This window comes from Rhagoletis zephyria, unplaced genomic scaffold, assembly GCF_001687245.7.
Source record: "Rhagoletis zephyria isolate East Lansing unplaced genomic scaffold, Rhagoletis_zephyria_1.1 Rzeph_scaffold_00584, whole genome shotgun sequence".
Classification (NCBI taxonomy): domain Eukaryota; kingdom Metazoa; phylum Arthropoda; class Insecta; order Diptera; family Tephritidae; genus Rhagoletis; species Rhagoletis zephyria.
The window spans coordinates 122,143-137,143 of record NW_016157668.1 but is presented as its reverse complement, the minus strand read 5'-3'; the positions used below and the strand labels follow the sequence as shown (position 1 = coordinate 137,143).

At 37.0% G+C, this 15,001-nt stretch overlaps 4 protein-coding genes across 7 annotated transcripts; 2 read left to right on the top strand and 2 right to left on the bottom strand.

Moving 5' to 3' along the window:
* Positions 1 to 1,978: 1,978 nt before the first annotated feature.
* LOC108360540 (replication factor C subunit 4) lies at positions 1,979 to 3,452 on the top strand. The gene is made up of 3 exons (XM_017612877.1): positions 1,979 to 2,294; positions 2,354 to 3,221; positions 3,280 to 3,452. Exons 1-3 carry the CDS (start codon positions 2,161 to 2,163, stop codon positions 3,364 to 3,366), a joined length of 1,089 nt encoding a protein of 362 aa, XP_017468366.1. The 5' UTR covers positions 1,979 to 2,160; the 3' UTR covers positions 3,367 to 3,452.
* Taf9 (TBP-associated factor 9) lies at positions 3,439 to 4,532 on the bottom strand. The gene is made up of 3 exons (XM_017612878.1): positions 4,268 to 4,532; positions 4,076 to 4,212; positions 3,439 to 4,016 (listed from the first exon to the last, which is right to left on the bottom strand). The coding sequence occupies exons 1-3, from the start codon at positions 4,422 to 4,424 to the stop codon at positions 3,492 to 3,494; spliced, it is 819 nt and encodes a 272-aa protein (XP_017468367.1). The 5' UTR covers positions 4,425 to 4,532; the 3' UTR covers positions 3,439 to 3,491.
* A 2,997-nt stretch (positions 4,533 to 7,529) lies between these two features.
* On the top strand, positions 7,530 to 11,810 carry LOC108360538 (uncharacterized). 4 transcript variants are annotated; one of them, XM_017612875.1, is made up of 12 exons: positions 7,530 to 7,787; positions 7,849 to 8,058; positions 8,134 to 8,405; positions 8,465 to 8,518; positions 8,578 to 8,659; positions 8,724 to 8,960; positions 9,020 to 9,144; positions 9,530 to 9,671; positions 9,728 to 10,400; positions 10,461 to 10,638; positions 10,703 to 11,343; positions 11,426 to 11,589. In XM_017612875.1, the coding sequence occupies exons 1-12, from the start codon at positions 7,722 to 7,724 to the stop codon at positions 11,491 to 11,493; spliced, it is 2,748 nt and encodes a 915-aa protein (XP_017468364.1). In that variant the 5' UTR covers positions 7,530 to 7,721; the 3' UTR covers positions 11,494 to 11,589. The 4 variants fall into 4 exon arrangements, with proteins under 4 accessions (XP_017468364.1, XP_017468362.1, XP_017468360.1 ...); XM_017612873.1 differs by having other exon boundaries at positions 7,532 to 7,787; positions 8,152 to 8,405; positions 11,446 to 11,810; XM_017612871.1 differs by having other exon boundaries at positions 7,532 to 7,787; positions 11,446 to 11,810.
* On the bottom strand, positions 11,803 to 13,740 carry wash (WASH complex subunit washout). The gene has a single exon (XM_017612876.1). The coding sequence runs from the start codon at positions 13,497 to 13,499 to the stop codon at positions 11,940 to 11,942; it is 1,560 nt and encodes a 519-aa protein (XP_017468365.1). The 5' UTR covers positions 13,500 to 13,740; the 3' UTR covers positions 11,803 to 11,939.
* Positions 13,741 to 15,001: the final 1,261 nt, after the last annotated feature.

Below are 15,001 nucleotides of genomic sequence, written 5' to 3'. Positions count from 1 at the left end.
TATAATAACGTACGCGACATAACGTACGCGACAGATTTTTCCCCCATACAATATTTTTACTAGTAACACATACAAAATTATATTTTTTCAGTTCTCTCCACCGTTTCGCGTTTTCAAAACCTTTAAAGGGTAATACAATTTTTTTTACTTCGGTTGGAAAGAAAATTTTACTGTATATCTTTAACTGGAAGAATTCTCGCTTAACAGGTCTATTCTGCGCTGGTAATAAAAAGTTTGTAACCGGTAATTAAAGTGTCTGTCAATTTTTAAACCCTTTTCGCATTCTCTTGTAACCATCTCATAAGCTGGTAATAAAGTATTACCCCGTGAAATATGCAATGCCAGAATTTCCACAATTCTTCATAGCTGAATTGCTGAAAATTTTAACTGCATTACCAACGTTCCTAGAATCGCGGTGACAAGAAGTGGTGACATTTTTTGGTAATAAAATTTTCCGGTTACAAAATCTTCGGTAACGTGCAGAATAGACCTGTAAGAATTGTAATCTGCATTACCTGCGACTGTCAATATACAAATGACATAGACAAACAATGTTTTTGCATAACTTACGCGACATTAGAATACTATCAGAAGTAAATCAAAAAATTACCGTTATTCGAGCTCTAACTTCTCCTTTTTCTAATTTTTATAGTTAGTTGTCATTGCAAATTCGATTTTAAGAAGTAATTGTAATGTTTCAAATGTCTTAATTTAGTTAATAGGAAAGAGAAAATAGTTCATTTCATTAGAGAAAACTCAGTCGAAGAGACATTCATTTTTACTCCTCCATTTTTGAGTTTTAAAATTCCAATAAGCTGAAATACTTCTATAATATAAAAATTCGAGTATTTTTCTTTTATTAATTCGTCTTAAAAACCCTTTTCAGTCCTGGTTGACATTTTCATGGAAACACCCATATATGTACATATACACATCAGAGAACAGCTTTGAGTATGATCGAGCCTTTTTGATCACACTCACTAAAAATCAAGCACAAGCGAANTTTTGTATGAGCAAAAATATAAGAAATGGTTAAATGTACACTTAAACAAACTACCGAAAAATTCAACCTTCTCTTTACCCTCTACGCACAAAAACTAAGAGCACCGCGATGAGAAGGCAACATTTTTTGTAGAAACAAAAACGTCATAAGCCAATCAAGAAAATTTTGTGCACACTCGGGTTGAAACTCGAACACCCGGGTATATTGAGCTGCAAAGCACCCGAACCCAATCAAGTATGTATGAAAAGCAATCGGGTGTTGTGGCCAACATGTTCGTCTTGAGCTCAGTCGATAACAAACAATACTTCTGCTCGTATACAGAGAACGATGCAAAGCGGGTTTTGTTAGATGATCGAGTATACACGAAAATCATGCACCCGCTGCAGATGTCTGATACACATATAAGTTAACTTTTCAAAAAAAGAAAATACTGTTGCTTATTTCCTTTTTAAAACGTGCAATACCTCCATACAATATTTGCCATCGAAAATTTACACATTGGTCGTGCATTTTGGTTTCAAACCGAATGGTGACAGCAAGCTTAAAGTATGTTCACATATCAATATTATCTCAATCAAAGCTCGTTTTTTAATCACCCCGTTTACACAGGCAAATCTCAGATTATTAGTTGTCAAATTTGTTGTGCTTGTTATTCTCACATCTCAAGAAAAAATTATGTTTCTTTTCTGTGCCACCGTGATCACGTTTTTCCGATATTAAGCAATATAAATATATGTATTTTAACATAAACTTTATTAAAAATACCTTTACAAACCTCTTTTCCTTGCTAACGTCCATTTTTGTTTACTTTTACATTTGGCATTTCGCCTCTTTTTCGCAAAAACAATCGATAAAACTAGGATGGACACCGAAAAGTTATCGGTTAAATCTGAGACTATGTTATAATTACCGATTAACAAGGCACGAATTTTATATGGCTAATCTCTTGTTTTAAGCTCGAAAATGAGGATAATCTACTTATATCTGAACCTAGTATTAGGTGCCAGTGTCAACTGTCATTTTCAGTAGTTTTGTAGCCAGTGTAGTAAAAGTATTTTATTGGAAATCGCGCCAGACAGTTTACGTGCAAATATTTTTCGTGTTTTTAGAGAAATATCACTGCTTATTATAAAAAATAGGCCTTTGATCAACAAAAAATGCAGGCTTTTCTAAAAACAGGCAAAACTACTACACATGAAAAATCACAGGCCAGTACAAGTGGGGGTTCTTCAACTGCCGCAGCCGGTAGTGTTGAGCGTCGTAAACCGCCAGCTCCTTGGGTTGAGAAGTAGTAAGTAATGCATGCTGAAGTATTAATTAATCTTTTGACTTGAAAAGTTAAATTTACAGTCGCCCCAAGAGTGTGGACGATGTCGTCGAACAATCAGAAGTTGTAGCTGTTTTGCGCAAATGCGTTGAAGGCGCAGATTTGCCAAACATGCTTTTGTATGGGCCACCCGGAACTGGTAAAACCAGCACAATATTAGCAGCTGCACGCCAAATTTTCGGTGATATCTATCGCGAACGTATATTAGAGCTAAATGCTTCAGATGAACGTGGAATTGCAGTAGTACGCACAAAAATCAAGAATTTTGCCCAACTGACTGCGAGTAATACACGACCAGATGGTCGCCCATGCCCACCTTTTAAGATTATCATACTCGATGAAGCCGACTCGATGACGCATGCCGCGCAGGCTGCCTTGCGCCGCACTATGGAGAAGCAGAGTCGTAGCACACGTTTCTGTTTGGTGTGCAATTACGTATCTCGTATCATTGAACCGATCACATCGCGTTGCACCAAATTCCGTTTTAAGGCATTAGGTGATGAGCAAATTATTACTCGTTTGCGGCACATTTGCGAGCTGGAAGGTGTAAAAATCGATGAAAATGCATACAAGTCTATAGTGCAGATATCGGGTGGTGATATGAGACGAGCCATAACTACACTACAATCATGTTATCGCCTAAAGGGGGCATCGAATGTTATCAATACTGAGGATTTACTGGAAATGTCGGGCATCATACCGGATAAATACCTTGAAGAATTTTTAGAAGTATGTCGATCTGGAAATTATACAAAACTGGAAGATTTTGTGCGGCAGATAGGTTACGAAGCTTACAGCATTGGGCAAATGTTGGAACAATTCAATGAGTATGTGCTCCGATGTCCCACACTAACAAATAAGCAGAAATCTCTCATTTGCGACAAGCTTGGAGTAAGCTCTACAGCTCATATTAGTGGGTTGCAAGTACTTATTTTAGTTTTCTTTACAGGAATGTTCCTTTCGCCTACAGGACGGTGGATCGGAATACCTTCAAATTATGGATTTAGGATGTGCTATCATACTCGCTCTCAAATAGAAGCTTCATAAATATTCACATGATTTCTATAAACAAAAATATTACTCATTAAAGAATTTCAAGCCATCTGTATTAAGGTAATTTAAAAGAAATAATTTTTATTGATCTTCAAATCTGTACTTAATCTACTGCACTACTTCGAATTCATCGTCTTCGCGCTCGCGTTTGACACCACCACTGCCCCCATCGCCACCTGTGTTGCCTCCACCGATACTTCCAACTGCCGCAGATGCACTGGTGTCCATATCAACCTCCATTTTAACATCACCACTTTCAGCTCCACCGCTATTAACGTTTATACCGCCACTTACGCCTGAGGAGCCGCTCACCGATGTCGTTTTAGTTGTGGTCGTGAATTTTATCACTGGCTTTGGTATGGTTACTACTTGCGTTTTTGGAGCGAGCACAGTTTGACGTTTGGCTATGCCTACGCCACCACCGCCACCACCACTAGCATTCTTCAATTGTGTTTTAATTGTCGAACGGGATTCCAAAGCGGATTTAGTCATTTTTTTAGGCTGGTTAGCAGCACGAAGCTTGTAATTGCAAGCTGATAAGCAATAACGGTCTGGAGGGAGACGTAAGCCACAATGCGGCTTTATAGGAGGCAGAGGCATCGAATTGCGTACCTCTGCTAGCTTGGCCAGAACCTTAAAAAAGAAAATACGAAATTAAGACGCTTTCTAAAGATATACAAATAACTGCATACATGGCGTGGCGGTGGGCATGTGAAGGCTTTATCCAACACTACTTCAGTAGCGAGTTTGACATCATCCAAATCAATAGTTTTCTTGCGGGCATGATTTGCAAATACTTTCGCATCGTCCAGTATGCAAGTCACGTAACCTGTAGAATTAAACAAGTTAAAACTATTTGCTAAAATAACAAATATCAGACTTACGATAAGTGAACTCTAGCAATTGATTGATAACACGCGGCTCGTAGTCCTGCACATTTAGCTCCTTCAATATAGACATTATGACCTGTGCATCCTTTGGCACGTGCTTTACTTGGTTGCTTATTTTAGATTTGTCAATTTTCTCCTTTTCGGTAGCCATTGTCCCCAATTTTCTTCAAACTTGAATGCGGTGCAAGTACAAAGACGCAGATCGCAAAAATCAATTGTTGTGAATTGCACTTAGGGATTTCGGAAAAGCATCGATGCATCGAAAATTCGATGATTTGCTTTGATGCATCGAAAATTTTCCACTCGATGTTTAAATAGTCGATCTACCGATGCATCGATGACATCTCATTCCAAACGCCAGAAAATTCCAGCAGTTAATGGCAAATTTATGCAAGTTTCCTAATTACATATTTTGTTGCGAAATATTAGATATTTAAAAAATCATATGCAAATCGATGAATCGATTTACGCCGTTCGATGTATCGAAAAATATCAATGTACATCTCTGATGATAAAGTTGCCACAATTGTGCTTTTTTGGTACAATTTTAAACCAAAAAGTACATTACACCACATAGACCTTTTTGGTACTATATGGAAATGCAGCGCTGTGTATATGTCGATTGGTTTTATATATACGTTGGTTAAAATCTTCTACTTATTTATACTTTATTCCTTCTCTACTTCATACAAACTACTTCGACAAAATTTGTTTTACATTGCAAGGTTGGCAATTCCGGTTTCTTGTAGAAATGGTTCTGTCTTTTTCTATCTCACACATTTTCTATCGGAGCACGAGAAGTTAAAAAAGTTTAAATTTATGCGAGTTTTGAGAACAATTTAAATTAATTAAAAACGAATTGAACGACCCGATGTTTGCAAGCCTTTTTAAAATAACTCAAACTATACTGTCTAGTCCATGTTCATCCGCAAATATTGTTGTGTTCGGAATCTGATAAAAACTAAACGTATGTAGTAATAGATAACAAGTAAAAACCCTCAGTTCTTTAATAAAAGTAAAAGATTATATTATATGTTCTCAAAGTTTTGTCATGATATAAAAATACATACAGAAAGTGAAATGCTTGACTACTTTTTTGTCTGCTTTTAATACATATACAGTGGTGGAAAAATAAATAGGTATACGAAATTTGAAGTATGTTCCACATATTTTTTTTTTATGGAAAAAAGTGCGTATTGCTTTCAGAACAAAAATGATCAAAAATCAACGCGATTTTCTAGGAACTTAAACCTTACAATTTATTCTACTAAAATTTAATGGGCTATAAAACTGCATACTCAAAAAAATTTAAAAAAATCGGATAAAACAGTTGAAAGTTTAGATGCAATTTTGCCGAATTTGTATAATTTTTGCACAATGCTTTAAATAAGAATATATATGGAGTTTGGTAGATAATGATCTATATTGTTATAGAAAAATAATAAATATTAAATAAATAAAAGAATAGGCAAAAAATGTTAAAATGTCGTGTCACTATTTATTTTTCTACCACTGTATGTATATTTTTACAAGATTTTTATTTAAAAGGCGTTAAATAAATGTATATTTGGTTTAAACATTCTTTGTTTCTATGAAGCGTTTAAAATTTTTTGTTGGTACGTTTTTATTTGATTTGGAATTCTCTAATAGCAGATGCGTAGTCGTCAGTTTGGACAATTCTCTAAAGGCCCGTTTACATACAACTTTGGCGTTGCGTTGGCGTTGGCGTCGCTTCGACAGCTGACTATGAATACATGCATTTATATGAAAGTCTCCACATAACCAAAGTTGGGCAACGCCAACGCCAACACAACGCAGAAAGATGACCAACTCTCAACTTTTCGCGCGCGTCATTCGTCAGCTGTTCCAAATAATCAAAATTATGTGATTCAATTTTCATTTTTAATCAAATGCGGGCAAGAAATATATTTTTTAAAGCAATTATTGATGTAAAATTTTGGTTTTTGGTGCCGCTAGTATGTTAATTTAGTGACCAAAGTATTCTCTGCTAAGCGTTCATTGTAGCAAGCGCGGGCGTTACTCGCGCTGCTGTCAAAGCGACGCCAGCGCCGACGCAACGCCAAAGTTGTATGTGGACGGGCCTTAATAGCAGATGCGTAGTCGTCAGTTTGTATTGTTTGTTCGAAAAACTGCTTCAAGTTCAAGTTCAAGTTCAAGTGTGCGAGAGGGAACATCCCTATTTGCATTCGCGGCAGTGAACGTCAAAAAATCTGTAGTGTTGCCATATTATAACAAAATAAATAAATAAATAATGGTATGCTTTGCATTTTACGCTATTTTCGACGAAAATATTTGGGGTATTCACTACGGTGTCGTAAGTGTCGTATTGTTGTATGTCGCAAACTTTAAACGCCTAAAAAGTATGTTAAAGGGGTCCGTACAGTACCATCAAAGTCATGCTATGAATTTTTGCGGTGTTAAATAATAGTTGGTTGTCGTTTCAAGTTCTCTAAAGTTAAAGTTTACGACATACAACAATACGACTCTTATACTAGGTTCACATATAAGTAGATTATCCTCATTTTCGAGCTTAACACCCTAATCTGTAATTATAACAAGGGATTAGCCATATAAAATTCGTCCCTTGTTAATCTAATTATAAAATAATCTCAGATTTAACCGATAACTTTTCGGTGTCCATCCTAGTTTTATCGATTGTTTTTGCGAAAGAGAGGAGAAATAAATACCAATTGTAAAAGCAAACAAAAATGTACGCTAGCAAGGTTTGTAAAGGTATTTTTAATAAAATGTTAAGTTAAAATATATTTATATTGCTTAATATAGCAGAAAAACGTGATCACGGTGGCACAGAGAAGAAACATAAATTTTCCTTGAGATGTGAGAATAACAAGCACAACAAATTTGACGGCTAATAATCTGAGATTTGCCTGTGTAAACGGGGTGATTAAAAAACGAGCTTTGATTGAGTTAATATTGATATGTGAACATAGTTTTACGACACCTTTGTGAATCCCTCAATTGCAAGAGGATAGAAATTCTAAGGTGACAGTTTTTGACCACGTTTTTTGTTTTATTTTATAATTAATGGCCAGCAAAAATTATTAATCTTAACAAGGCTGACAAGTTCTTTTGCTACTTTAAAGTCTTGTTTTTTTGTGTTCGATGTTATAGTTTAGAAGATTATTTCGCAATCCCTTCGCAAACCTCCAAATAATTTTTAATTATCGGTTATTTGGTAACTCTGTTAGATATTATTTGTTCAATGCAACTCTGATATAAACCATTCATATCGCCATTTTGATTAATCATCGAAATGAATCAATTCAATTACAATTAGTTGGTAATTGTTGGAATTGGTCTACCCGGAAAAATTATATCGTCTTTGGCTGAGTTAAAAAAATAAAATGTATAAATTGTGTAGCATTTAACGAAATGAGTGCAAGTGGCTATAATAAACAAATAAGAGATGAAAAAACAAGCGCTTTATCAGCCTTTTATATTTAGTGGAAAATACTTTGAAATCGTAGATCAGGTGAGTTCGATTAAAAAAAGTTTGTTATTATTTATAAGCAGTAATTTAAAAAAAATTTTAGTATATTGAAACAAGTCACCAACGTACAGGAGACTTTATAAGTGCGCGTTGTTTACATTGCCCAGATGGAAGGACAGTAATTAAAGCACCTCGAAAGGTATCCTCAAATTTGTTAAGACATATGCGACAACATCACCCCCAGGTCTACGAAGAATATCGTCAAAACAAGCCAAGAGCAAGTCAGAGGCGCAGAACACTAGAGTCGGAAATGGTAGGTACAAAATGTATGCCGTATTACACGGCCAATGTGTACATATGTATACATTTTGCGTATTTAAAATATCAGTGTTATTTCCTTAAACAGACTGAACCAACGAATACTTTAGTAAAATTGGAAAGTTGCGAGATAGAGTCTGAGACTATCGTTCCAAACTCTGTACCAATAATGGATAACAATCAGTATAATCAATATGTATCTACTCAAACCGGTTTCCATGAAAACTCCGATAGGCAATATGTAAACTACCAGACATTTGTGCACAATACGTCCGACCCAATGAGTATTAATGATCAATCAACATACAATATTAAACCAGAAGCTGAATATAATCATACGGGCGTTTCAANCCAATGAGTATTAATGATCAATCAACATACAATATTAAACCAGAAGCTGACGTTTCAGGCTATGATGCTAATAACAGTACGCAAATGGTTCAAGTGGATGACAGGTGAGTAAATTCATATATGTATATCTTTAATAGTGTTTTATTTAATCTGCATATTAAAGTAATGAAGCCGATTTGCAAGCATTCGATTCCGATGACATACCAGTTATAGTAAACGGAAAATATTTTAAAATTGTTGAAGAGGTAATCCTAGGTTCTAAGGCCTCTCATAGCTATAGTTTTTTATATTATGAATTATATGTAATAGATAAACGCTACAGAACATCAGCGTGCCACACGGGGCATTGTAGCAGTTTGTCAACATTGCTCCCGTGAAAAAGCAAGACCGATACATGGATCCATGAGAATAACTTCGAATTTCGTTCGACATTTGAAGACTCTTCATCCAGAAAAATACAAAGAATTTGTAACTGATAGGCAAAACTATGCTCGTTTGCAGCGACCAAAGAGGGGTCAAAAACGCAAATTTGCACTTGATGGGCAGGTAAATAAGTTTGCAGCTACATTGATTAATTTTATGCTTCTTTTGTTTTGCATCCATAGTATGGAAACTGTTCCCGATTAGAAGGATACTTTGATAGCGAAACTAATGCGCAGTACCCAGAAGGTGCTTCTGCATACAACGATGACACTCAACCTTCGTCAGCGAATAATTCTTATAATGCAGAGTGAGTGAGGGGAATAATATTTATATATGTATATTGTTCCTTAATATAGAAAAGCCCTATCTTAATCCTTGGCTAATCACTGTCTAAGCCTTACTAAATTAAGTAGTAAAGATTACTACAGTAAGTAATAGACATTAATTAAAAAAGTATTACAGAAAATTGCGTCGTTATTGCAAAGGACCATCGACGTGCTAAATAAATTAAGATACTCGAATATTTAAAATTTTGCGCCGTTTCCTCAAGTAGGTTTTCAAATTTATCTGCCCTTCAAACATTGTTCCCGAACAAAATTTGTGTTTGACGGCCAGTTAAATTTTAAAACCTTTTTGAGAAAATGGCCCTTTTTTCCTAATAATTGCCTTCTTTTCAATAACAAATTTTATAGCAATACCGACGCTGAATCGAACGATACTCATTTATCAGGAGATCAGGAGGAAAAAATTAGTTTGCCCTCTTGCCAACTAACATGCGATCCAAATGACATACCTACCATACTAAATGGAAAATACTTTAAAATTGTTGAGCAAGTAAGAAATGTTATGAATAAAAATTCATTTTTTAATGGCAAATACTTTTGTATCAGGACATGAATAGTAATCGCGCTTCTGTCAGCGTTGTAGCTGCCTGCCAGTTTTGCGACACTGATAAGTTGGTAAAAGGTCCACTCAAAGTGACATCGAATTTCGTGCAACATTTGCGTTCGCATCATTTTAAGGAGTATAATATGTATGTACAAGAAAAATTCCACAGCAACATAAGGGGCCGACGCACACTTACTAGACAGCCAACCACAATGCCATTTATTGAAAAACTCTTGAATTTCATTTTGTTATCCAACGTACCAGTCTCTGTAGTGGAAGAGCCATCTTTCATTGAACTTTTTCAAGGCACCGGCCTAGCAGTGTGCTCCTCATCGCAACTACTTGCGCGTCTGGATGAGTCGCATACATGCTTTGTAGAAAATATAAAGCGCAGCCTGCTGGATGTACGGTGCATTTGTGTAACGGCTGATATTTGGACTAGTCGAAATAAACACTACTTTGGCTATTGTGGTTTTTGGTTAGATAATGAACTTAAGCGCCAGATGGCAGTGTTATCATGCGTTAGGCTCAGTAGTATGCCGACTAACAATGAAATTCAGTCCTTAATAGGGCAGATACATAGCAATTATGAATTGAGCGCAGATAAAATCATATGTACAGTGGTTGATGGCGTGCAGGATTACGTTCAAACATATCACAATTTCAGCATTAAAAGTAAGTAGTAGCAATAGGAATGGCATCGCCCGTTGTGATTTATTTTTCTCTATATCAAAGGTATGTGCAACGAATACTACGATGAAGACTTCGGGTTCTCTATCAGCAGTGCTCAGCATTTATTGAACCAACTGCCACAGCAAATGAAACGTGGTGAATATAGTTTACATCAATTGACAGTTTTTGACTTTAACAATATATTAAAATCACATGAAATGCTGCAACTTGCGTTGACACGGTAAATTACTTTGGTACCAAGCATGTCCTTGTCACAGAAATATTTAATCATAATTTGATTTCAGTTGTTTAAATATATTAAACAAGTGCAGGGATTTCGAGAATGCGGAAGTTGCCGCATGCTTATTTGACACGCGCTTGACACTAACTGATGTGCGGTGGCCTACCTGGTACGCTTTGCTAACACAGCTCCTCAAGTACAAGCACAAAATAGATGAGTTGTGCATTTCTCTAAATGTTCCCAATTTTACAAAAAACGAAATTCAGTACTTGGAAGATTTTTGCATGATACTAAAGCCAATAGCAGATGCTTTGGAGTTCCTGCAGCAAGATAATTATTTGTATTATGGCTACTTTCTTCCCACCCTGGTTACAATCAAAGTCAAATTGAAAAAGTTGCACGAGTGCAGACGTATAAAACACTTGCACGCTGTAGCACAACAAATGAGCGATGCTTTATCGAATCGTTTTGGAAAATATTTCGAAATGGATTCTGACTGCAACGATGCCATAATTGCGGCAATAGTATGCCCAGCCGTTAAAATGCGCTTTGTGGAAGCTTTGCGTGAATCCGCAGCGCATGTTACTACGGAAACGCTTACGCAGCTTTTTGTGGATCATGCGCAAGAGTTTTACGTAGCCGAAATTAAGCAGCGTCCACCATCCGTAGATTCCTTCCTTTGTTTTACTGCGGATGATAATGAAGGTATATTCCAGTACTACATATTCCCCTTAAAATTATTAAATTGCTGATTAAGATTCCAACAATTTTATAAGATATATATAAGAGTATTTTAAATTCTCTCAGATTTCTCCACAGAAAATTGCCCAACCGTCGTTATACGCAAAGAGTTGACAGGTTACTTGCATGATGAGGACAAAACTTTGGCTTGTTTAGATCGTTATCCACTAGTTAAACAAGTTTTTCATAAATACAACACCTTGCCGCCAACTTCAATGGCGCTGGAAAATTTCTTCCAAACTTTCTTGAATGTGCTTAATGGACAAAAGGAACAGTATTTAAATGATGAGCATTTCGAGCGGTTAGTCCTTACGAAGGCAAATAAAATTTTGTAAGAGTACTACTTAAATTAATTCAGCGTCTAAATGTTGGATTTGAGCATGAAAATATTGTGTATTAATCTAATAAAAATAAATGCATATTTAGTTTAAAATAGTATTATTTAGTATAAATTTCTAAATTTCACCGATGCATGTATCAATATAAACACAGCAGGCATAGTGGTTTGAAATTGGCTTCCGATTATTAGAGTTTAATGGCTTAAAATGTTTATACTCGTGTTATTCTACCCAATCCGTGTCGTTGTCCTCGTCGTCGTCGTCATCCGACTGTTTTCGTACAGCTGGTGGTGGTATCAAGGCTGATAAGCGCGACATAACCGGATTACCGGTTGTAGCTGCACGAATACTAATCACTACTTTGTCCACACTATCAGCAGAATTAACATTTTCTTTGTCTTTGGTTCCTGAAATACCCTTCCGGCGCATTAACAGCTTATTGTGCAAATCTGCCATAAGATCTCCGCCCCCTGAATTGCTTGTTTTGAATTTGGTTTCACTCGTTTTAGTGCTCAAACGATTATCGACCACATCAACAGGCGCAGCAGCACGTAAACGCCCACCGCGCGCGCCTCCCGCTTTACGTATGGCATCCATCAGCTCAGTGCGTGAATTGCTAGTTTTCGGCGGCAGAAAATTCGAAGACTTGGATTTTTGGCTGGTGTTTTCCACTGGTGTTGACTGTGTCTGTAACGGTGGTAGTGGCGGTGGCGGTGGCGGTGGTGGAGGAGGTGGTGGTGGAGTTGTTGCTGTTGCTACTACTATAGCTGAGTCTACCACACTGCTAGATTGCTTAACGTCCGCGAGTGCTGCTGGCGGAATTGGTGGCATTAGTTGGTGTGTTCCCCGTACTTCCATTGATTGTGAGATGTTTTCTAGTTTACAGTTTGACTCTTCCAATTCAGGCAAATCGGGCAGATTCTCAATGTATAACGAAGGCGCTATTTGTTGCTGATCTTTGCCCTCGAAATGTATATCATCAGCAATGCCGGGCAAATCAGGCAAATCCAGTGGCAGATCTATCTCCGGCGCTTCATACAATCGCGGTGTGTAGCGCAAACCTCCGAAAGAGTTTACTTTTTGATTGCGGTGAGCTAACGAGTGAGGAGCTGGTTCCAAGAGTTGCTTTTGCTCCGTGTTGTCGTTTTGACGTTGACGTGTTGATTTAAAGAATTTGGCTTTTTTCCACGAATCTTTCTCAGCACTTTCGCAACCGTAAACTACTTCGCCGCTGTTGCAATGCAGTAGCGAAGATGTTGAACGTAATTTTTCCGGCACCGCACCCATACCAATGGTTCTGTTTACATGCGCTTTACTAGCGGCAACAGTATGACCATGTTGAGGCGCTTCAACGTCCTTGTAACGAACATGAAAGAATACCAATTTTTCTTGCAATGCTTGAGACGGTGGTGCATCTGCGCGACTATGGACTTCATAATCTACATTTTGTTTTTGTTGCTGCTGTTGTAAATGTAATTCCAGCATTGTGTCTGTATTACCAAAAGTTTGTGGGACGTCTTGGAAAATTTGCGACGATGGAAAACGGGCTGGTGAGTAAATTTTAATTGCCTTTTTTGTACCAACCAAACTGCGTATTTTCCCCTGTGCCCGCTCAATACGTGTGCTCAACTCTTGCACTTTCGCATTATTCCGCTGGGTGCGATTGTCAATGTGGTCAAATACAGAATTTATTGTTTTTTGTAGACAATCCAGAGCTATGGCTGCTTGGATTATAGTTTCCTCGTGACGTAGATCGGGTGGTATCACAGGCACAGTATACATTATGACAACGTAATTATCTATATGTATATTTTTAACAGAATATAGAGAATAAAGAAAATTCCAGCTTTTGTGTTAACTTTTTAGAAATGGTAGCGATTAATCGATTATTTTTGCCCGAAATTGAAAAGCAAGTTGACCAACTTAATACCATGTTCTGGCGACAACGAAAACACTTTGAAAACGTGTTTTGGGATTGTGGGCTGAAGACTGTTCACATCGGCTGTTAGTATTTTCGTTGACATTTCTTACATCCTCTGATTACAGTTTTGCTACACAAAAACAAAACCAAAATGCTTTTCCCTAATTTTCTTTTCATTAGCAACCTCTTACTTTCATTCTTATTTCACTTCATGATTCAATAATACAAGGTTAGATAATTATTGACAGCACCGGTTGACACTCCCTTACAAAAGGTTGCATTTACGAAGGACGGAGAAAAGGGGAGGAATGAAATCTCTTGGTGCGAAAATGGTAGTAGAAAAGTACGCAAAGTAGGCAATTAGTAGTGAAATTCCTTTTGTAAATTCTAATGTTTTTGCAGGAAATCTGGCATTTTAAACGAAATTTTGGACGTAATATTGATGTATCTATGTAAATTACGTAATTTATGTGCTATTTAGCTGTATAAAAAATGCAAAATGACTCAAAATTAAAATAAGACTACTATGAGATTGATGTAAACATCCCATTTAAAAACAGTTTATGTTTTCATCAGTTAAATATGCTTCATATGCATATATAAATAAACATATTGCACAAACGCTCATACTTCTATATCACACCAAAGCTACACTGTTTCCATTGTGCAAAGAAGCAACACGGTGCCACTGCTAAGGGAGCGGTGCGAGAGAGACAACTGTCAGTTTATTGAACCTTGTGTTATTGAATCATGATTTCACTTTTGCTTTAGTGAAGACACCGATTGGAATGAGTGGAACGTTCCCACGACAGTCGGGTCTACGTAACCGGAACGACCCAGATTTAAGGAGAAATCAGCTGACACGGAAAAATCTAAATTCCGCAGATTTCTGCGCTACGGGCTACAACTACAGAAAAATTCTGCGATGTTGAGTTTTCATTTACATGGCGCTTTGGTAAGACAGATCGTGTCAGCTGACTCGGGTTTACGTACCGGTAGGTTTACGTTCTTGACTAATTTCAGCTTTATATCTGGCCAAGGACTGTCACTCCAGCAACACTCCCCAAAAAGTCTTTGGGGAATTTGTATGCTGCTACAACAACAACAACAACAGTGGAACGTGAGTTTTCAAGTAGTTTTCAGCGAAAACTGGTTTTCGTTTGACAGATTTTATATGGACGAAAACACAAGTTTGCGCAATCTTGTATTCTATGGTCGGTGTTATGCAGACAAACTTTTGTTTGCCAAATTAAATGGCGGCTGCTTAGTTTGCTCGGAGGTGGTTATGTCGAGTTTGGCACAGGGTTGCACGTTCATTATGGTTTTCATGGCTATTGCCAACACGAAATGAGAATTTCAGATG